Here is a 23,647-nt window from a genome sequence, read left to right on the forward strand (position 1 = left end):
TCTAGGGCAGCAAATCGTGGGAATAATTGACGATAAGGGCTAGTTCATAAATTTGTTTTATAGATTTGTCTAGTATCTTTGCTGGGTTGATAAGGGTCTAAAGTTGTCTCCAGTGATTAACTTATGTCCTTCCTGGTGGGAGGTCATACACGTTTACAAATTTGTGTTGCTTTTAGACAATGTTGGAGAGCAGAGAGCTTGTCTTGTATCTTACTTCTTCTCAAAATAATCCTTATGCCAATAAGGCATATTTTGGATGGCACATCCTGCTACCCATCACAAACAAAAAACTTAGGAGTTCAGAAATTCAAGAGCATGTCTCACTTTACCCCACATTGCCTTAAAATAAAGGAATTCGAATTCAAAATAAAGGAATTCAAATTCATACTGCTTTGTTTTGTTTCTCTGTTTTGCAGAATTTTCTCTTTCTAGCATTTCTTTGAGCACACAATGGCCCTATTATTGTGAAACTTACTCCTTTTAAAAGATTGACTTGCCATTATAGACTATAACTGTCTCAGGATAACTTTATAACTGTCTAATGCACTCAGAATTAAGATTCAGGAGGCTTTGTCTAGAAGTAAATGACAAAGACTTATTCAAGGGTCTCTGAGTTTGCAGACGGAAAACACAGCTAGGCAATACCAGACCATTCCAATTGAGAAAGAAAAGCTGAGGGGCCTTATAGTACAAAGTCCATCCTTGAGAAGAATCAGTCCTGCATTCTGAGCCCTGCATTGGTCCAGGATGGTATCTCCAGATGTCCAGCGATCTGGACAGAGGGTCAGTTTCTTCTTGAGGTCACTCAGATGGTCATCGGAGAGTTTGATGTATGTTCAGGCCATTGATGCACAGTGACCCGGGTGCATCTAGCATTGACGCAGGACTGAAAGCCCAGAAGGTTAAGTTCCCAGGCTAGTCAAAGCAAGAATGGCATCATTTCCTGTTGCCTCAGCATACATCATTGAATAATTCAGAAGCTTGACCTTAGTGACTCCATTTTTTTATTCACTCTGTTCCTCAACTGCACTGAAGAAATCCCTGAGCATTTGCTTGTAAATATTACACTGGGGGTCTTCCTGCAGGGCCATGAAGGGGGGCAGGGGCATATCTGCAAAGCAAAGACCCCGAAGGTTATAAAAAGTGAAACCTTCCACCGGCTGCTTCACTCTGATCTGGAAATTACTCCCCGGAGTCCGCCGGTGTCATTAAAACAGTGTCTTTCCACTTCTTCAAAGCATCGCTTGGTTTTCCTGGGGTCTTCTGCAACAGGACAGACAGTTCCCACCTAGTAAACAAAATGTTTAAGGCTCCAAAAGTGTCTTAAGAGCCTTGAGTGCTCAGGGCCCTTCTTTGAGCAACCTCTGAATGTGACTGTGTCTAGGTCAGCCCTGCGGGAGCAACAACCTACTTTTCTGTTGGTAAAAGACAAAATGCAAAGAATGTTATTAAAATGAATAAATAGCAAAAAGAATGGTGCCGTTATCCACTCACCCACTGACCAAAGCGGGTCAGCTGAGGAGCCTTGGGAATGAAGTGCTGTGTCTTTGTTTCTGCGGTTTTGCAGTGATGCTGCTGCCGTAGACAAGGGTAGGCCTCATCTTTTTCTTGTTTTTTCCTGTTAGTGTTAGGGCTCCTTCTTTTGACATCTTTGTGCTTGCAAAGGAACCATCCAGAAAAGGTCATCTCAGTTTCATGACAAGGCTCTTCACTAGGGTGATGGAGGCATTTAGTCCAGAGCACACTGTGGTGTATGCACAAGCCCTCTCGCTCCCCCTATCATCTTTGTAAAAGTCTATTCACCAGGATATGTATTTGATTCTTTTAAGTTATTTTTCATTTGCTCCACCTTATTCATATCCTCTTATATGAAAAAGGGGGGTGGGGGACTCCTTTTATTGGTGCGTTCTCTCGGTGTATTATTTCACTGGGTGCTTGTCTATAACTCCTTCCTCTCAGCTCTCTGCCACCTCTGTCTCTGGTTTCTGTCTGTGGCTGACTTGCTGAATGAGCTCTGGCTTCCCTGGGTCTGGAGAGGCCACTGTCTAGTCTTCAAAGGAAGTTAATTTCTGTGGTGACCTCAGAGTGGCTGGTGTTAATGTCAGCATCAGTACCGCACATGAACAAGAGAGAGGCCGTGAGCACGTGTGACCTGTTAGCACTTAGAGGCTGTTGAATTCTAGACCCAGCTCTTACACATGTCCCTGTCCAGCCTCTGCAGAATGGGCCCCTGAGTTCCAGACTTCCGGGATCTCTGTATAAGCCTCAGACAGTCTTAGGGTCTTGAGGGAGAAAAACTGTACTGTAAATCTTGTTAGTACAATAGCTGATTTTACCAGCAAGAATAAGTAACTGGCTAACATTGGGATTAGACAAATCACTTAATAGCCTTTCTTGTAGGCACTGAAAGGCTGGTGGGAGGGCATTGCATCTCCAGTGTGGACATTTCTCTGACAACACTACCACCTAACAGAAGTACTTATCTTCTTTCCTAAGCCCCACAACATCGTCAGCTGTTGGGGCCTTCATGTGCAGATATGTTCTTTGCCTGAATATTACCTGCCCAGGGCTGCATAGAAATCAAATGAGTATAGTTAGGCTTTGCTCGGGATTTACTTATAGCATTTGTGACTTCTTTGAGTCATCTCTTGGTGGGGGGCACAACAATGGGAAGAGCACTTAGGATGTACATCGTAGGTTTTATTATCTCGCCTGCTCTCTCAGAGTTCTGCAAGTCCTGCTATGGAATTGCTGGCATTAGAGATAGGTATTTAGCATGCCAGCTTTGTTGTATTTTCTTTGACTGATTTAGTTATCATTCAGGGGCACTGCAGTTCCTTGCTAAGTCATAAGCACCTGTTTTTAATAGAGTCTGTATTGTTTTCAGAGAAATAGGTAGCTAATGTCTTCATGAGAGAAAAGGGGAGAGCCACTGTTGCATTTGTTAAGCATCTCTTTTTTAAACTACTTACCATGAAGTGAAAGTTCAGGGAGAAGTATGTTTCAGGCCGTTTCTTCTTTGTGATTTCAGAGGTGGTGGCCCAGTGGTGTACGCAGGGAGACCTTCTGGCAGTCGCTGGTTTGGAACGGCAAACCCTTGGTGACCTTCCCAACGGCCCTCTCCTGAAGAGTGCCATGGTCAAGTTCTACAATGTTCGTGGGGAACACATCTTCACACTGGACACACTTGTGCAAGTAAGGAGGTGGGGAGGGGGCACTCACTGTGATGCCCTGTGTTAGTGTGCCCCAGTCTTCATGGAAGAGTTGTGAGTTGGTTATACTCACTGTAATTGTCTTTGGCAGATTTCAATCCTTTGTTGACTTTAATTAAATTATGAGGCATGAACCAGGAAAAATAGGGAGAAAGACATGTTTGCTTTTTAACCAAAATACAGTCAAATGAATGGACAATAAGCAGAGTGACCTGGTGTTTATTATCAGTCTGAAGTAGAAATCAGAAGATGCAGAAGTGAATGCTCATTCTTAATTTATGTACTCCGATTTTACGTTAAGTCAGTAATGTATTCTTATGTTTCAGCTAAGTTACTGTTAAACAGTGTTTAAAAGCTTAAATGTCTTTGAGAAAGTGCACAGGTGGGTCCCTTTCTGTTTGTTTTTATGGTCCAGAAATCTTTAGGCCATTCATTCTTGTCCGGGTCTGGTATGGCGGAGGATGGAATGCTCAGCAGGTGTACTGGACAGAGAGCTGCGAGTGCGTTGATGATTGATGGGTTGATAACAAACTAAGGACTTAGGTCCTAACCTTCCCAGCTCATGAGAGAGGCAGGTATACCGTATTGGGGTATTTTGTAATTAGATGCAGGCATTAATTATTTAAATATCTCTTTTTTAAAAATTATAGTGAAATATACATAACATACAATTTATCATCTTAACCATTTTTAAGTGTATAGTTAGGTAGTGTGAAGTATATACCATTGTGGTCTAACCAATCTCTAGGACTTTTTCATCTTGTAAAACTGAAACTTCATCCCATTCTGTTTCTATGCACTTGACTATTGTACATACTTCATATATGGAATCATACAGTGTTTGTCTTTTTATGACTTTTTAAAATTTTAGTTAGCATAACCTCTCCTCAAGGTTCATCCACGTTATAGCATATGCCAGAATTTCCTTCTTTTTTAAGGCTGAATAATATGCCATTACATATATATGTATATGTGTATGTGTATGTGTATGTGTATGTATATGTATATATACACTGAATGGCCAGATTATTATGACCACCTGATGTTTGTAGGCAAAGTAGCTATAATTTTGCGCTGAAGTTGCTAGAGGGCCAGATCATTATAAATAGGGAAGCAGGTTGTTTACCATGACAGTAGAAGTGATTTTTTTCTGAAGATATGGGTAAACAACACGATTTAACAGCCTTTGAACATAGGATATGCACACACACACACATATACACACACACTGAGTGGCCAGATTATTATGACCACCTGACATTTGTAGACAAATTAGCTGTACACTGCATTGTATGGGATATGGAAGCCGAAGGCCTGTTTGAACACCTTTGCTGTCTGCAGTTACCAAGATAAAACGTCTCCAATTCGCACAAGAACACAAGGATTGGACAGTCGCGCATTGGAAAAAAGTCACGTGGTCCGATGAATCACGTTTCCAGTTGCATCGTGCAGATGGCAGAGTGAGAATTTGGCAGAAACAGCATGAAAGCATGCACCCCACATACATGAGTACAACCCTTCAAGCTGGTGGGGCAGTGTTATGGTTTGGGGCATGTTTTCCTGGCATGGTTTGGGCCCTTTAATTCTTGTGGAACAATGTCTGAATAGCACAACATACCTAAGTATCATTGCTGATCAAGTTCATCCTATCATGTTGATGGCATATCCCAATGCAGATGGCTTCTTCCAACAAGACAATGCGCCATGCCATGGTGCTCATATTGTGCCGGAGTGGTTTCAAGAACATGAGGGAGACTTTACCTTGCTTAGGTGGCCCCCACAATCACCAGATCTCAATCCAGTGGAGCATTTGTGGGACGAAGTTAAAAGAGCCATCAGGCAGCTGGTTCCACAACCATCAAATCTCACAGAACTGGACAGTGCTATTCATCAGGCATGGTGTCAGATTCCTCGCATCACCTTTCAACATCTCGTGGAGTCAATGCCAAGAAGAATCGCCGCAGTATTGAAGGCAAAAGGTGGCCCAACGAAGTACTGATGGGGTGGGGTGGTCATAATAATCTGGCCCACGTTCAAACCATGTTAAATCACGTTGTTTACCCGTATCTTCAGAAAAAAAATCACTTCTGTCATGGTAAACAACCTTCTTCCCTATTTATAATGGTCTGGCCCTCTAGCAACTTCAGCGCGAAATTATAGCTAATTTCCCTACAAATGTCAGGTGGTCATAATAATCTGGCCACTCAGTGTGTATATACACCATTTTATACATTCATCCTTCAGTGGACATTTGGGTTCCTTCCACCTTTTAGCTATTTAGGTCTCATGCTGCTGTGAACAAGGATATACAAATATGTATTGAAACACTGCTTTCAGTTCTTTTGAGTAAATACCCAGGACACTTGTTGGATCATATGGTAGTTTTATTTCTAATTTTGGAGGAACTGTCATAATGTTTTTCATGGTGGCTGCACCATTTTACATTACACCAACAGTGCCCAGAGGTTCTATCTTCTCCACATTCTTGCCAACACTTTTTATTTTCTGGGGTGTGTGTGTGTGTGTGTGTGTGTGTGTGTGTGTGTGTGTGTTTAATGGGTGTGAGGTTTTTATTTGTATTTCCCTGATTGTTACCTTGAGCATCTTTTCATATGCATTTTCATCAGCTTATTGGTTGGCCTTCTGTGCTTCTTTGGAGAAATGACTCTTCAAGATCCTTGCCAATTTTATTTTATTTACTTAAAAATATTTTTATTCACTATAGAGAGAGAAGAAGGGAGAGGGAGAGAGAGAGAGAAACATCGGTGTGAGAGAGAAACATCTATTGGTTGCCTCCTGCATGCACCCTGACTAGGGATCAAACCCACCACCTAGGTATGTGCCCTGACCGAGAATCAAACTGGTGACCCTTCAGTGGATGATGCTCAACCAACTAAGCCACACTGACCAGGGCTATTTGATTGATTGATTGATTGATTGATTGATTATAGAGAGTAGGAGGGAGAGGGAGAGAGAGAGAAAGACATCGATTTATTGTTCTACTTATTTATGCATTAATTGGTTGCTTCTTGTATGTGCCCTGACCAGAGATCAAACCTGCAACCTTGGCATATCGGTACAATGCTCTAACCAACTGAGCTATCCAGCCAGGGTTGCCAATTTTTTGGATTATTTGGTGTGTTTTTATTGTTGTTGAGTTACAGAATTTAAATATATCTTTTGACAATGCAGTATCTTCTGTGGGCAAATATGCATATTTGTTCACTCATTTGTTCAAGTGCCCAGCAAACATATTTTGAGGGGCTGCTGTGTGGCTGGTGCTCTAAGTTAGGGGTCCTCAAACTACGGCCCGTGGGCCACATGCAAAGACAAATATTGTATTTGTTCCCATTTTGTTTTTTTACTTCAAAATAAGATATGTGCAGTGTGCATAGGAATTTGTTCATAGTTTTTTTTTTAACTATAGTCCGGCCCTCCAACGATCTGAGGGACAGTGAACTGGCCCCCTGTTTAAAAAGTTTGAGGATCCCTGCTCTAAGTGCTAGGTTACAGGAATATGACACAAGAGCTGGTCAAGATAATAAGCTGAAATTAAGTCCCAGCCAAAGCTAGACAGTATGATTTTAAATTGAGTCAGTGCTGTCCATGCTTTCCCTAGGGGCAGAAGGGGTACAGGTTGCCTAAAATTAGAAGTTGGAAAGAATAATGCAGCAGGAAGACCAAAAAAATATATAGAAGATTTAAGAACTACTGGGGATGTTATGAAATCTGGGTAGGTAGGTAGATGCCTTATGACCTGGGACTGGGAAGGATGAGGTCATGATAAAGCATGTTCAACAGGAAGTGATGGAAATAGGATGGGGACTTGTGGTTGGATAGAAATTCCTACTCCTATTTTAGAAGTGAAGCAAACAAACCAGAGAAGAGCTAAAGTGAAGTCAAGCTGAGGCCATTATTATGATGCCAGGGTGTGTGAGAAAGTGAACATAGGTACTGGAGTCCCTGCACATTTGGGATTAAGGAGAGTTAACCTTGTTGACAATTTGACCCTTCTGCCAGTGTATTGCATGGCACATAGGAGGTGCTCAATAATACTCACTCAGTGGATTGATGGATGGACAGTTGTCATCATATGCTTTCTTTATTTCTTTCTGTTGATTGTATAGCCAGTAGGCTGTGTGCCCTCTCAATCAGATCTCATAGCAGTTTGCTCTCTGTAGCCTAACTGGACGACAAGTAGGAGAGGATGGGAATTTTCAGCTCTTTCGGAGTTAATAAGACTGTTGTGTTTATTAGAATGTTTGTGAATTGCAGTGCTGGAACCCAAGTACATACAGTATGTCCACTATTCTGTCTGACTCAGGGCACACCCTTCGGGGCAGCATTCTGTCCCCTCTCCAGGGAATGTTCTTTCCTGCCATCTCAGCTAAGGAGGGTGGCCTCCTTAGCGCCAGGCCAGTCACATTCTTCTGTGAATCTGTACAACGATTTCCATCCTTCTTCTCTATGAAACCTTGGGGTCCTTATACCGCTGGCATATATTGCACTTTTCTGTCTACTTGTTTTATTTTCCTGAAGGTAAACACTGTGTTTTCTTCATTTTTGTGATCTTCACTGTGCCTAGAATGTAATAGAGGCTTGATGGTCTTAACCATTGCAAACGTCCTCATCAGCGCTGACATGAAAGTATCATGGGTCTTGAATTTAAACTGGGTTTGGGGGTAAGAGAGGGGCTTGGCTGATCTTTCTTTGGAGAAAAATATCTATACAGTGTCTCAGCATTTTAATAAAGCATTGATTCCTTTTTTCTTTTGAAGGTTTGTTTCAACCATTGAAAAAATTGCCTCAATAATATAAAATTAAATATATACGATTAAAAATCAAATACAATATTAATTTTATATAGTACCAACTTTCTCTTTGCCTGGGATGATTCTAAAATCACATGTTATCTGTGCTATGCTACTCATGGGGTCCACAGGCAGGGACATTCTTATAGCAGGAAGGAAATTGGGCAATTTATTGAACTGTTTATAAAAAGAACGTAATGCCGTTTAGATTGGAGAATTTATTTCCAAGTTAATTAGATTGTAGGTTATTGCGCACAAAGCCATTGCCAAGCACAAACTCGTGCAGCCTCAGCCTTAAAATTGATTCTCCTGATTTGCTCATAATAGCTATGCCTGTGGCTGAAGCTCTTATAAGGAAATATGCTATAATTTATTTTCCTTCCCTTTCTACCTGTTGTAATTTAAAATCCTGTCATTGATCTCATTATCTCTTCCCTGTGACCATCTATAAATAATAGCATAGCTGATCATCTGACACAGGTTTTCAGAGCTCGCACTGCTGACTGAAGCTTGCTGGCTCCAGTAATTTGGGTCTGGGTTGTTAGTTGGTCAGTTGTTTTGTTTTGTTTTAGCTTTATGAACTTTTTCTTGCATTAAAAGCAAGTGGGAGGAGTTACCTTATGTTCTATAAGGTTCAATCATTAATGTAAAAATTAAGAGAGAAGGAAAAGAAGAAGGTGGGTGTGGGAACTGAAAAATCAAATGAGAGATTGCATTTGTGCTCATAGACTTGTACACTCTTGAAGCAGAATCCTCTAGCAAAAGTGTACTTGCCTCCTTTTGTTGAGGATTAGCTCTGTCTGTTCTCATGAAGCTGCATAGATGTGCTTTTCCTTTTTGTTGTGAATAGATGAGAAAGTCCTTCCCGGTCATCTGCTTACATAACACAAAATGGTGTATTCTTTTAAAGCTGAGATTGTGGTGACTGAATCCTGAGCTAGCTTTTAACTTAGTTGGTGCCAAATCATCGTAACTTAATATTCAGAACTGTCCATGGCTCCAGCCAACATAGTTCATTGGTGACCAGTCGTCAGCGTAGCCTGTTTGAAGGTGAGCTATTCTAGATAGCTTTCCTTTTGTGCACATTCTTGTACAAACTTTAAACGGCCCCTTCTGCTGGGGCTGGTAGACATTGGAAGTGCATTTGCTCTTGAGCCAGTTTTCTCTCTCTTTGACTCTTTTTGTTGTCAACTTTAATCCAGCCTGATCAGCTTAGCTTTAATATGGAAAGGATTTGTATTTCTCTTACCTTTTTAGAAGACTTCGTCCAACTCACTACTGTATACAAAAAAGTAATATAGTGAGGAAGCTTTCATTCCAATTAGAAAACAGATCAGCAAGTTCCCTCATCTCAGTTGGGCCTCTGCTGAAACCACCCCGCTTTTGTCTCTCCCTGATCCCGGCTAGTTTTACTTCACAGCACTTTCACCACCGGACATTACCGAGTTGTCCGGGCAGATGCTAAGTTATTTCTCTCTCCCCTCCCACCTCAGTGCCACGAGGGCCGGGTTTTATCTTACTCTCATACCTAGAGTCTGTCTGGCCCATTGTACACAACTAACAGGTCTTTACTGAAAAACTGCCTGGCAGCTCAGTAACCGAATAAATGACTGGACAAACGCATGGCCTCTTCTATGGGGCAGGAGGGAGGGTTAGGAGATACTTGGTGTGTCTTCGGATGCCCTCAGGGGTTGAAGCTGGCCCTTGACCTTGCTGTTCCACTGTGTTGTGGCAGTCGAGTAACAAACCTGCATTCCTTTTAAATGGCTCAGCACCGGCAATGAGAGGGAGATACAGACACTTGGGGGCAGTGGTATGTCTTTAAGATCAATCACAATTTTGGTACTAACAGAACCTCTGTCCTGACCTGCACTTGTGGGGGCTGATGATACCAAAGAAAATTGTTTGTGTATTTTTATGTGTCGTCTACACTGTCTTCAGCAGTGAGTAACAGGCCCCTCTATGGGGTCTTCCCTCTCTGTGTGGGGTTCCTCTTGTAAGGAGGCCCATCTTGGAAGTTTCTGCAAGCCCCAAACTTGAGTTCCAGGCTCCCTGGTCCTCCTCGGTGCTGCAGCTGGCCTCTCTGTGATGGAAATGAAAGCTGAATTATCTTCAGCCCGTAGTTTGTTTTGAAGTTGAAACCAGGATTAGCTGACCCTGGGGGCTATTTTAAGCAAGTGTCTTCATGTGCTCCTTTTATCTTGATGTTGTTGCTAAAGTGTTGTGAAAATTCTGTTCCTATCTGTCATTCATATTAAAGATCTGGTATCCCCACTTCTCATCTTTGAGACCCCTCAAGACCTCATTAAATTAGAATTCCATCTGCCTGGATCGGAATGAACATACTCTCTCGCTGCTTCTCCATCACAGCCCTTTGCCTCTTGCTTTCTTCCTTGGCTAATCTTACTTAGACAGCACCCCTGAGCTCTGAGTTTTTTCAGTACAAGCAGTTTCTACTTGCACATTTGGATATTAGCCTGCCTTTTCAAAGCAAGTGATGGCCACCAACCCCTAAGAGGCCACCACAGGACCTGTGTCCTCCTCCCTCCCCCCCCCCCCGCCCCCCCTTCCAGCTAGCTCTCTACTTTCTTTCAGACCCATCAGCTTGAGGATGGCTGAGAATAGCAGTGACTTAACATGTGTGGTCCCGGGAGCATTTCGGCATCATCCATGTACTTTAATGCTCACTGTGGGTACTCCCACAGACTCACGAGAGAGTAGACTTGCAGGGGTTCTGTGATAGCCTCCAGGTCACATAGCTCCTGCCCCAAATCCAGTGTCGATTTGTCTGTCAGGACAAAAGGGAAGGGCCATCTGGTCCACCTCCTCTCCACCTGCCCAAGCCATGGGAACTGGACCACCAGTTATTTGCGGGTCCAGATAATCAGAGCTTAAGGAAGGAATATGGATTGCTGTACCCCAAACCTGTTGCATCTTCTGGTAGAAATGTCACTACATTAGGTTTTATGGCACTAAATTAAATGAGGTAATAAATGAACAGGAACTTTGTAAAACGATTCCAGTACTCTGTCTATACTCTGGCCTGAGGATCTAACTACTTTTCAGTGAAAGTCCTGAATTTTCATAATGCAGTATTGAGGATTCTCTGTTGTACTTTTTAAAACAAATACTCTCAAAAACTATTAAGTCCCTTTATTTTGCTTGAGACAGGCATGCATGATCTTTCTTTGCTTACAAGAGTGAAAGCTTATGTGCGGTTGCCTTTCACTTCCTGGCAGCGCCCCATCATCTCCATCTGCTGGGGCCACCGGGACTCTAGGCTGCTGATGGCTTCGGGACCAGCCCTGTATGTGGTGCGTGTGGAGCACCGGGTGTCTAGCCTGCAGCTGCTGTGCCAGCAGGCCATCGCCAGTGCCCTGCGAGAAGACAAGGATGTCAGCAAGCTGACCCTGCCCCCTCGCCTCTGCTCCTACCTCTCCACTGCCTTCATCCCCACCATCAAGGTAGAGCCTTCCTCCCTCCCTCCCCCTTACTTCCCCCCTCCTCCTCACCCTTGCAGAGAGGAGGGCAGAGACAGGGAAGAGGCGGAGAGTCCCAGAGCAGCAGCACAGAAGTCAGGTCTGCTCCGACAGGTCTGGGGGGTGAGGGTGGGGGGAGGTGTGTGGCTCTGCAGCGTCCGCACGTCCTTCCACACGTGCATCATCTTTAGTGTGTCCACCAGAGATTCGCCTCGTGTGATGGACATCAGCTTCCTCATGGCAAAGGCAGGACTCCGAGCTCAATGTCATCCTGATGATCAGCTGCCTTACTCATTCATGACTTCCTGGCAGATGCTGCCATTATTCCCACCTGAGAAAGCAGGAAACATGTCCCTAAAAGTTGGGTAACTTCCTCCATAGCTTCTTACGGGAATGGCCGAGATGGAGCCAGTCAGGGCGTAGGGCCTGCCATCCTCACACTGTGCTGAGGAGGAGCCACCCCGCCCGGCACTCGCTGCCAGACGTCTATACTGACTGTAACCCGAAAACGGCTCTGTTTTCAGCTGTAGTGTGTGGACTGCATCCGCCAGGTGCTGCTCAGGTCTGAGTTGCCCCCTAACCTTGGGCTTTTTTCTGCGTTCTCTTTTTTGTATTCTATCTCTGCTTCTAAGGATTAGATTGACTTGTGGGTTACGTTTTTTCCTGAAACACAAGAGTTTTAGAATCTGTTATAATTTTTTTCTTTCAACCTGGCTGCATATTAGAATTACCTGGGGAGTTTCTAGACAATATACATGCCCAGGCCCACCCCCTAGAGATTGAAGTTTCATTGTCTGAGGTGGGATCCTGGCTCAGGTGTGTTTTTTTAAAAGCTCCCAGCAGATTCTGATGTCCACCCAGAGTTACTAATCACCATTCCATGCCATGTAGTTAACCCCAATCGGGCCACCAGGCAGTGTTCTGTCAGAGTCACCAGTGAGCCACACTCTCCCTTTTCTCTACTGCCTGCAGCCCCCCATTCCAGACCCTAACAACATGCGGGACTTCGTCAGCTGCCCCTCGGCCGGCAGCGAGCGCCTGCACTGCACCATGAAGCGCACGGAAGATGACCCAGAGGTGGGAGGCCCGTGCTACACGCTCTACCTGGAGTACCTGGGCGGGCTCGTGCCCATCCTCAAGGGGCGGCGGATCAGCAAGCTGCGGCCCGAGTTTGTCATCATGGACCCCCGGACGGATAGCAAATCAGGTGGGTTCCCTCGCCACGGGGACTGGCGCTAGTTGTCCGTGTGGCTCCTGACAGCCCAGGCAGAGAGAATGCCCATGTGGATGTGGGCAGGCGCGGGACAGCCTCGGGGCTATTCCATTTCCAAATGCCTGTGGAAGGTAATGATTCTCTACACGTACTTTTTGATGGGACTAAGCCATGTGGTGGGGCTGTCAGTGAAGGGGAAGCTGGCCCAGGGCTCTGGGGTGACAGGTTCCTCTTGCAGTGGGTAGTGGTCACTGAGGGCCTCAATGTGCTGTGGAGGCCACCTGCTTGTCATAGTGAGGCCTGTCCCTGCCCCCACCTCAAAGGAAGGGAAGAATTACAATTCCAGCCCTCAGCCTGCCCTCATCGCCTGCCACAGGGCTGCTCTGTCCCCGCTAATCCCCTGTGGACTGCTTTGTCACTGACTACCAAGGAAAACGCCGTGCTCATTCATAAAGATCCTGTTTGATGAACACTTCTCCCTCCCAGAGCCCTTTCCTCTGTAGCTTCATTACTGGCGGATGTACTCAGGGTGCTCCCTGCACATCTGTTCCTGCGATTCTGCTTTGTGAGCCCCTAGACCAGTGGTTCTCAACCTTCTGGCCCTTTAAATACAGTTCCTCGTGTTGTGACCCAACCATAAAATTATTTTCGTTGCTACTTCATAACTATAATGTTGCTACTGTGATGAATCGTAATGTAAACATCTGATATGCAGGATGGTCTTAGGCGACCCCTGTGAAAGGGTCGTTTGACCGCCAAAGGGGTCGCGACCCACAGGTTGAGAACCGATGCCCTAGACAGAAGGACATTGTTCTTTTTGTTTGTACTAACTATTCCTGCCCAGTGTCCTCAGCCAGTGCCCGTTGAGGCCTGAGCGCCCGTCAGCAGTACCTGCCAGCTCAAACGTTCTGCCACCCCCTGGCAGTAGACTGCACTCCCATGTCCTCTGTGCCTGTCCCCTGTCAGTCTGGCTGCTGAGCTCCCAAGAGGCTGGGGCTCTGTCTGTCCCCGAATTCTGAGGGCCTGCGGGAGGGAACGGAGTCATCTCTATATCCCCAGTGCCTGGCAAGCACCTGACCTTGAAATAACATGAGTTAAATGAGGTCTGTTTGCATTAGTTTCACACTTGTTCTTCCCCCGTCCTAACTCCCATTCATCCTCTCTCCCATAGACTGGCTTGTGCCCCTGGTTATGTCCCTGAAGCCACTGTGACCTCTGGTCTGACCGGAGTTATCCTAGAGACACAGTGCAATGGCTTTTTCAGCCTTGGCCTCATTTAACCACTCCAGTATGCAATTGGATTATTTTTTCTTTTGACTCGTGTGATGAACTAGTACATCAGGGATGTACTATAATATATATATATAATGTATATATTATAAATGAACTAGTACATCAAGAGCAAGGAGAGTGAGTAGAATAAATGGGGGCTGATAAGGAGGCAGCGAAAAGGGGGGAGGAAGGAAGCAAAGTGAGAAAACCGGAAGGGCTGTGGGTGTGAACTTAGAAGAAAATGTGATTTTTAGGGGATGGAGGAAGAAAGGAGCCATTGAGGATTAGAGGTGACCGAAGGAGGGAAGGAAGTGTTAAAGGCACTAAACCAGCGCACTCATCACACCTTCTTATCTAGTGTCATTGTGGGTAAGGTTCCTCCCATGTATACAGTTATGTGAAACCCACACTCACATTAAGTGCTGAAGGGAACTGACATGAATAGCTTGCTTCTGTCCCTGGGTGGGTGCATAATGTTCCCACTAAAACATAGGGCAGAAGAAGCAGGCGGTGTGCTGTAGGGTGGACTGCCCAGTGCCGCCTCCTCCTCATGCTCACCCACTCAGCTCACACCACACACCCCCTCATTCAATTGTTAACAGTCCTTTGGGAAAGGGATGTTCTGTTTTTGTGATTAAAATATTGAAAACGTTGAAAAGCAAAGCAAATCAACACTACGTATCAGTGCCAGCTTGGTGCACTGTCCTGAGTCTCCTGTGGTCGTGAAGAAATACCAGGTGTGTCTGCTCTCACGCAGTATATAATCCCTCTTGGGTGATAAGACAGCCTAACAGTTGAAAAGTTCAATAAAAAAGGCAAGATTTAAATATCTCAAGACAAGAACAGAAGACATGTCACAGGCGGCAGCATATGACTAACGGCCAGCTGAATGGGCCATGGACTCTGGTTCAGAGGAGGGAAGGATTCCTGACTCCGGGAAGCCAGGAGCGTCTGCTGAGGAGAAGCTGGTTAAGTCAAGCCTCCACATCACTGTTTCCCCCCCTCCCGGGAGGCTCTGGGCCTCTGCCCCTTCTGTGCGTTCAGCAGGGCTCTGGTGAGGCCTAGAAATCTGTAACATAATGGGCACCCGGTGACTTATGCTCTAACGACTGAGGCCCACTGTTGTCAGTGTCCTCCAAGTAACTTAACAAAATGTTCCTCAAAATTACCAGTGTGTATTTTTATAATAGCATGAGTCCCAATAAAAAATATATATATATTATAAATGTATATATATGTGTATATATGTGTGTGTGTGTGTGTATATATATATATATATATATATATATATATATATATAGGCAAAAATCCGCAAGTTTTCAAAAGGAACGTTTAATCAGAGCTTGCTATGGACTGAATTATGTCCCCCCAGATTGCACATGTTGAAGCCCTAACCCTCATGGTGACATGGCTTTTAGGGAGTAATTAGGATAAATGAAGCCTTAAGCATGGGGTCCCCATCCAATAGGATTGGTAGTATAGTAAGAAAAAGAAGAGAGATCTCTCTTTCCATGCATACAATGAGGAAAGCCCATGTGCAAACAGTATAAAGGCTGCTGCCTGCAAGCCAGGAAGAGAGCACTCACTCGGACCTGACCATGCCAACACCTGGATCTCAGCTTCCAGCCTCCTAAACTGTGAGAAATAAATTTCTGTTAAGTCACACAGTTATGGCAGCCTGAGCAAACTACGACAGAATTTTAAATATTGAAGTTGTTAAAACTGCATTGAAAGATTTTTTTAAATTATAATAATATATCTGATTCAGTTGCATATTTTGAAAAGCCTTCAATTTAAATGAAATAAGCACATTTTTGAAAACTGATAAAATTGGGATGTGAAGCCTCAGATAGTTCAAACTTTGGTTCTCAAAGGGCAATCCCAACTTATATTTTTCTACAACGTGGATGTTTGCTCCAGAATTTCCACAATAAATTGATGATACCACCTCTGTAGAACTAAGAGGTACATCTGGCCAAGCAGCCCTGGCCTCCTAGCCTGCGGGTCTGTGTGTTGACGGGATCGCTGGTTGTGTTGATAATCAGTGGCAGACAGGCGGGCTCAGGGCATGTGCTCTGAGAACACACTCCCCTTTAACCATGCTGTGGGAGGTCCCCACTGTGCTCCTAGATGAATGGTGTCGACAACCTGGTGTGCTCACGGGAATCCCTCAGAGCTTTAGCATCACCAGTATCCCCCCACACCCCAGGGTTCTGCTGCAGTTGGTGTGGGGTGCACAGGCAGCAGAACAGAGATCCCATTTTCTGTCAGGCAGTGTTTACTGTCCCTAGGGCTGTTTTCATCTCTGAGGTTACAGCACGAGGCAAGACAGGCAACTCCTTCCCTCATGGACTTTATACACTGCTTGGGGAGACAACCCAAAAGTTAGTGGTGAATGCTTGTGTCCACCCCCCACTCAAATTCCTGTGTTGAAATCCTAACACCCAGTGTGACCAGATTAGGGGGTGGGGCCTCTGGGAAGTGACTAGGCAATGAGGGTGGAGCCTTTATAATGACAAGGTTAGTGCTTTATAAAAGAGGCTCCAGAAAGATCCCCAGCCCCTTCTGCCAAGTGAGGACACAGCAAGAAGTCGGCAGCCTGCAGCCTAAAGAGGGCCGTGACCAGGACCCAGCCATGCCAGCACCTGGTCTCATCCTTCCTGCCTCCAAACCGTGTGAAATACGTTCTGTTGTTTATCAGCTGCCCCACGCGTGGCGTTCATTATAGCAGCCTGAATGAGCTATGACATGAGTAATGGAAAAAGTGATGGTATAGCGTTTGCAAAATCCTGGCATTAGCAAGGAGGTCAGAGGTTGAGCGGACTGTGCCTTAGTGAATTTCCTCAAGTCAGTAAACCAGCTCTGTGCGATGGAGACATGGAAGCAGTCTGCGGCCTTACATGCGGGTTTGAATCGTAGCCACGCTTCCTCTGGTGCAGTGACTCCTAAATTAAATAGTGAAGAACTGCTCAGGGCACGGGAATTAAGTCTTTTTACTTGATCAAACTCACAGGCATACCACTGTCGCTTGCTGGAGTCGCGAGTTGTGCCTTCTGGTTCCGTAAGCGGTGTAAGAAGGGCTGATGCAGACACACGGACTGGGCATCAGCCAGCGCCTTCCACAGTGTGTGCCGAGCTGCGCTGGTCACAGGTGTCGCTGCCATATGTTCGGACATTTAGAGATTGGATTGGATTAACAAACTCATCCTTTCCAATGTAAACAGTCCTTTCAAATGGTAAAATCACTCTCCTCCTATAAGTTATTTCAGAATGATTGAATGATTTGGCTTTTTTATTACCTGGTAAGGTTTTTGGAGCCTTGAGGGAATGAGGTTTTAGTCCACAAAAGTGATTTTTGAAGAATGGGGAACTTCCAGTGAGGGCTGCCCTGGGGTGGGGCAGGGCAGGGGGCATAGCAAGGATTTGGGTAAAGGCCGTGGGGGTGTGTGAGGAAGGAGCAAAGGAGAAGGGATTTCGAGGAGGATATCAGACGTAAGCTTCGTCTACTTAGCAGTTTTGTGATGGCGCCACCTCTGTGCATATCACTTTCTGCCTTGGGGCCTCCAGTCTTCTGCTTGGTGGCCAGTTTGCAGAGTTAACCTTGAGTGGCTTCTATGCAGGTACCCTCAGTGGAACCCAGAGCTGCCCTGAAAGTCCTACTGCACAGGCTTTCTTGCAGCCATTGCAAACAGCTCCACCAGTGGGAGAGCCAGGCCCCCACAGGCAAGCTTGGGGCAAGGCCAGCAGACTGTTCCACAAGCCAGACATGGCGGCTCCATCAGGTCTCCTTTCTAGAGAGCAGGCCCCGGATCCAACAGGCCTTCCCAGGTCCCAGGTCAGAAATAGGTTTTGGGGGGAGTCCATGAGTCAGCAAGACCCTCTCTCGGGTCTGGGCAGCCCACAAGTCCCTGACACCTGGTGTGTCATAAGGACAACAGTGAAGCCATTTGGGTTTCAGCTGTTGGCACAGTAAAGTACTGGACTATGTTGTACATTTCAGGGCATTAAAATACTGTGCCCATTTGATAAATGTAGAATTGCCTACTTTTGCTTAGAAAATATAACAGCATAAAAATGTAAAAGGCAACAGTACTCTGCTTCTTTCTATTTCACTCTCTGGACTTAAATGGTGGCCTGTCCTTTAGTTCCTAGTAATGATCGTTGTTAGGGTCTAATGTCACTTCCCTTAAACTTGCTGGTTGGTGTCTTACCAGATGAAATGTATGGGAACAGCTTGATCTCTACCATGATCGACAGCTGCAACTGCTCGGACTCCAGTGACATTGAACTAAGTGATGACTGGGCTGCCAAGAAATCTCCCAAAATCTCCCAAGCAAGCAAGTCACCCAAACTCCCAAGGTAATCTCCTCTTCGGGGTGTTTGCCCCTTTCGTTGTGTCCCTGGAGGCGAATGTGTTGTGCCTGTAGCAGAATCCCATTGAAACCAACTCCAGGAGAACACAGGGAGACCTGCACCCCCACATTCATCTGGAAGGTCGGCCAACAGTGGCTACAACTTACCTTCTTTCTTCGGGACAGAAAAAGACACCCAGTGGGAAGTTTGATAAACCCCAGGGCTTCTCTGGGGTCAGTGCTGGTGGCGGGTGGCACAGGGTGGCCAGAGCCCCCAGGCATACAGTTTGAGAAAGGTAGGAAAAGGTTTTGCATTGTAGGTAATGTGTTGAAAAGATTGTCAGATTCAATGCCTATAATGCTGTAATTAGAGGGAAAATAGTAAACAAACAAAAACTTTAGACCCTACAGTTTATTTTAAAAATCTAAATGAGCTGTAAGAGTAGAAGGAAGGGCCCTGGTGTCACAGGTAAGAAGCATCACCTTTCTCATCCTGGCGTCACTACCCGTGGACTGTGTAAATGGACAAACCCTGACTGGATACTCATGTCTTTCTCTGTAGAAGTTCATGGGTAGACCAGATCTTCACTAAGATAGAGACCTTCTAGCTTAAAATTCTGTGATGCCGTGCAAGATTGAAGTACAGGCTGCGTACAGATACAGACCTGCCCAGATCTGAAACACGTAATTCATTGTGCAGCTGGTTAAGGCAGTTTTGTCACCACCCTGATGAAGTTAAAGAACATTCCATCATTCCAAAGGGTCCCTGTGCAGCCTCCCATTCGATCCCCACTCTCTAGAATAATCACTGTTCTAACTTCTGTCACCATAGACTAGTTTTGCCTCTACTTGACCTTCACATAAATGGAACCAAACAATACATGCTCTTGTATTTGACTCCTTTGCTCATTATAATGATTTTGAGATTCACTCATGTGGTGTCTAGCAATAGTTTTTTTTGTGCTGTGGAATTCCACTATAATGAATATACTACAATTTGTTTACTCCATTTACAAAGTCATGGATTTTGGTAGTTTACAGTTTGGGGCTATGATGAATGAAACCATTGTAGATCTTCTTGTACACGTCTTTTTGTGGACAGGTGTATGCATTCATCTGAGGCATGTGCTTAGAAGGGAAATTGCAGGGCCTTGGCGTAGCTGTGTGTTCAACTGTACTGGAAACTGCCAAACAGTCTTCCAAGGGGCCTATACTATTGTGGGTTCCACCAGCAAAGTATGAGAGTGCCAGCTGCTTTCCTTCTCACCTACAATTATATCGCCATTTTTTCAAAATAATTTTACCCATTCTGGAGGGTGTGCAGTGTCATTGTATTTTAATGACTGATGATGCTAAAAGGCTCTTACATATTTATTGGCCATTTGAGCATCTTCCTTTGTGAAGTGTCTATTCAAGACTTTGGTCCATTTTTTATTGCATTGTTTTGCTTTTTTTGAGTTGTAAGATTCTTTATGTATTCTAGCTATGATTGCTTGTCAGACATGTGCACCCTCATGTAGTCTAACACATGTATGAATGTCTTCATTGTGGGTCTTTCTTTGCCCTGGTTCGGAGATCTGTGTCCACCGTAAGGTGGAGACACTCTTCCATTCCCTTCCAGAAGCTTTGTCATGTTAGCTCTCACTTGGATCTCCCATTAGTTCTGGTGCGTAGTGTGAGTTGGAGGTCAGTGTTCATTTTCCCATTTAGATAGCCAGTTGCTTCAGCAATCTGGTTGATTTTTTTTTCATCTTTGTTCTAAGCTTGTTAAAATTACAAATAAAATTATGAACTTTCCTACACTTCTATAGTGTTTTGAGTTTTCTTGTAACTTAAGCAGAGAGGACATTTAACAAAAAGTGACTAAACCCTTCACCTATGAAGGACCTTTTAAGATTTCTGGATGTTGCCATTCCCATAGTTTATCCTCCTTCCTTTCGTCTTTCCCTGCGTTGAGTCCCCTACATGCAGCAGGCAGGCCCATCAGCTCACACAGGGCTTTCTTCACCAGCTCAGTCCCCGCGCTCCCGTTCTGTGGGTGCTGGTGTCTTATCGGGCTCAGTAGTAATGGGAGGCGTAAGGCCTTTCTTTCTTAGAATGTCATCATCCTCGCCACTTTTTTACGTTCATTTTTATAACTCTCTCTATGGGTTAGACTGGCAGACCACAGATGGAACATAGAACCAAAAGGCTGCAGAGCCCTGGCTGATTGGCTGGTGGATAGAGCATCCACCCACAGACTGAAGGGTCTTGGGTTTGATTCCAGTCAAGGGTACATAACCTCGATTGCAGGCTTCATCCCCAGACCCAGGTCAGGGCGCATGCAGGAGGCAGCCAATCATTGTGTCTCTAACACTGACGTTTCGCTCTCTCTGTCTCTCCCCATCCTTTCCCATCTCTCTAAAAATCAATGGAAAAAATATCCTCCAGTGAGGATTAACACAAAAAGGGGCGGGGGGCTTCAGAAAAACTTGCATTCCACTGAAATATTTAATTTAAATATCGCAGGCCTGAAATGCTAGGTCTGTTGAAATCCAATGTTGTACTAGGAATTGTAAGATGATTGTGGTCATAAGGTGAGATGTGACTCTTCCCATCTGTCATTTCCCTTGAGACTGATTTTGTAGACCCCTGGCAGAAGATATGGACATTTCTAAATTTACCGTAAGTCAGTAGAAAGTGAAAGATAGTTAATTCTCTGTGATTCCTTACAAATGAATCGCTTAATCTAATCTCACTATCTTTCAAAATATGGGTTATTCAGTATATAATTCTGTCCTACTTTTCTCCTGTTCATGAAGCAAAAACAGGTGGGAGGGACTCGGTTAAATCAAGGGGCCTGGCTCCTAAGAATGTGACACCCGTGGTGACTGCTGGAAGGTGAAGGGGCACGCCCGGAGTGCGGGTGCCTTCCGGCCAGGGTGGCACACGCCTCCCATGCAGTGGGCGCCTCACCCCCCCGCCTCGCCTCTGCAGGATCAACATCGAGGCTCGGAAGTCACCCAAGTTGTCCCGGGCCGCTCAGGAGATGTCCAGGTCCCCTCGGTTGCCCATGCGCAAGCCCTCCATTGGCTCGCCCAGCCTGACGCGAAGAGAGTTTCCCTTTGAAGACATCACTCAGGTAGTGTCTGGGTTCCGGGTGGGTCACATGTACCTGATGCGCCCAGCTCTTTCCCCTCCCCAGTGTGGGCTCGGTGATGGCCAGGCCCTCGCTACCCCCGCCCCAGGCCTGTCCCTACGACTCCAGACACCAGTTAGATCATGAGAGCCCCATGGGTCCTCCTCACCACCCCTGCCTTCAGGCAGGCCCATTACTCTGCTCCACCTCCCACAGGACGTCCTTGCAACCTTAGACGCTTCCCCCTCACTCCCCAGATGACACAGCCACACCTGCCTCTTCCCGCCTTTGTGCCTTGGCCACCAGGAGCCTGCGCACTCCCAGACCTACCTCCCCCTCCTCGGGAAGGCTTTCCCCTGCCTGGCTCAGCCACAGTGACTCCAGAGCCTCTGGTTCAGAACTCCCTGTCACATTCCCCAGTGACTGCCTCGTGTGCACACCATCCTGGCCCTCTCGTCATCAGGGCACGGGCTCTGTGGGTAGACAGTTCGTTGCCTTTGGATACACACACATGCAGGCATGGCTAGGCACAGAGATAACTTTTTTTTTTTGTTTATGTTATCACACAAGTAGTTAGCTGAACTTTTACAATACTCAAAAAACCATGTCTGAGGCCAAGCGTCTCTGCCTAGCTATGGAATGGTGCTAGACAGAGATAGTTATGCATCAATTGCTTTAAGCAGGGGGAACAGAGATAACTTTTAATTATTTTTAACTTCACTGACTGAGAAAACAGATCATGGCATAGTTTCAGGAAGGGTCAGGGCAGCTGATGTTTTTAGAAGAAACATCAGAGATAAAAATGGATTCAGAGCCAGGTACCGTCTCTAGTTCAGTGACTGCGGAAAGGCGAGGTGAAGGTGAATGTGCCCAAATCCCACTGGTGGCCTGTGGTCTGACACCCACGCAGACACACTGGGACCTGTCTGCCTCTTTAACCAGGGCTGGCCGGCTGCGCTGGCTCCTGCTCTCCACAGTGGTGGGCGAAGGGGGGGAGGAGCGTTTCCGTGGGAGCACCTGTGGCCTTCTCAGCAGTGTCAGCATTCTCATTGATAGGAAATGTGGCGATAGACAGTAAGTTTCTTCCCTCTTTTCTTCCACAGCACAACTATCTTGCTCAGGTCACGTCTAATATCTGGGGAACCAAGTTTAAGATTGTGGGCTTGGCTGCTTTCCTGCCAACCAACCTCGGTGCAGGTAAAACCATGTCCTGTGTTTGGCCCCATGTCCTGGTTGAAACTCAGACTGAAAAAACAAAGTCAGTTTTCAGTGAGCTACAATAGAAAATGAGCTCATATGACATCGAAAGATTAGCATGAAACTTCGACTACAGCTACTGTGATATCACAAAAAATCAGAATAATCACTCAGATTGGTTTTTGCCAGTGGTGCTTTCATTTTTTAAAATATCATCCCTGCCCTGGCTGGTGTTCTCTGTGGTTAGAGCACCGGCCTGTATTCCAAAGGGTCTCAGGTTCGATTCCCAGTTAAGGAGAAGTACCTGGGTTGCAGGTTCAATCCCTGCGTTCCATCAGGGTGCATGAGGGAGGCAGCCAATCAACGTCTCTCTCTCACATGGATGTTTCTCTCCCTCTCTTTCTCCCCCTCCCTCCCACCCTTCCTTCCACTTTCTCTGAAAAATCAATGGGAAAAATATTCTCTGGTGAGAATTAACAACAAAATCATCCCTAACTTATAAAAATGACAGAAATAGCTGAAATCTCTATCAAAGATCTCAGATTTTTTATAGACTTCCATTTTTGTTTTTGTTTTTATTTCTGGCCATTCACTGTGAGCAGATTTTGGTACCAGTATCTTTAAGTCCTTGAAGAAAGCATTAGACTATAAGAAGCAGCTGGCTGACTGTGAGCGCAGCTTAGTGGTGAATCTTCAAAGATGTCATTTCTAAGTAAGAAGTCAATATCCTTTCATGAGAGGAACACGTGAATAACCCTGTAATGACCACTGGATTGGAGAGTCATCCCAGCCAGCGCCAGTCCAAGCACCAGCCTTACAAAGGAACTTCAAAAAGAAGGCCTGCTGTGCCATGGGAGTGCTGGCCAGTCAGCCACCAGGCCAGGGCAGGTGATAGCTGTGGAGGTGGAACAAAAGGAAAAAAATGAACAATAGTAGTAAATAGTAGGCCACAGGAAGTAGTATTAAACAGAGTTGACAGGCAATTTCACCCTG

General features: G+C 45.5%; 1 protein-coding gene across 1 annotated transcript in view; it reads left to right on the forward strand.

Moving 5' to 3' along the window:
* The window catches only part of TULP4 (TUB like protein 4), a 96,015-nt gene that overhangs the window by 62,728 nt on the left and 9,640 nt on the right, over positions 1-23,647 (forward strand). Inside the window, exons 6-11 of the mRNA XM_081094180.1 lie at positions 3,032-3,195; positions 11,263-11,487; positions 12,475-12,709; positions 18,202-18,346; positions 21,316-21,460; positions 22,561-22,654. Of these exons, the coding sequence (XP_080950306.1) occupies positions 3,032-3,195; positions 11,263-11,487; positions 12,475-12,709; positions 18,202-18,346; positions 21,316-21,460; positions 22,561-22,654 (1,008 nt within the window). The remainder of the gene's footprint in view (positions 1-3,031; positions 3,196-11,262; positions 11,488-12,474; positions 12,710-18,201; positions 18,347-21,315; positions 21,461-22,560; positions 22,655-23,647) is intronic.

The sequence above is a fragment of the Myotis nattereri genome (genome assembly GCF_964212035.1).
Source record: "Myotis nattereri genome assembly, chromosome: 6".
In the NCBI taxonomy this organism is placed as follows: domain Eukaryota; kingdom Metazoa; phylum Chordata; class Mammalia; order Chiroptera; family Vespertilionidae; genus Myotis; species Myotis nattereri.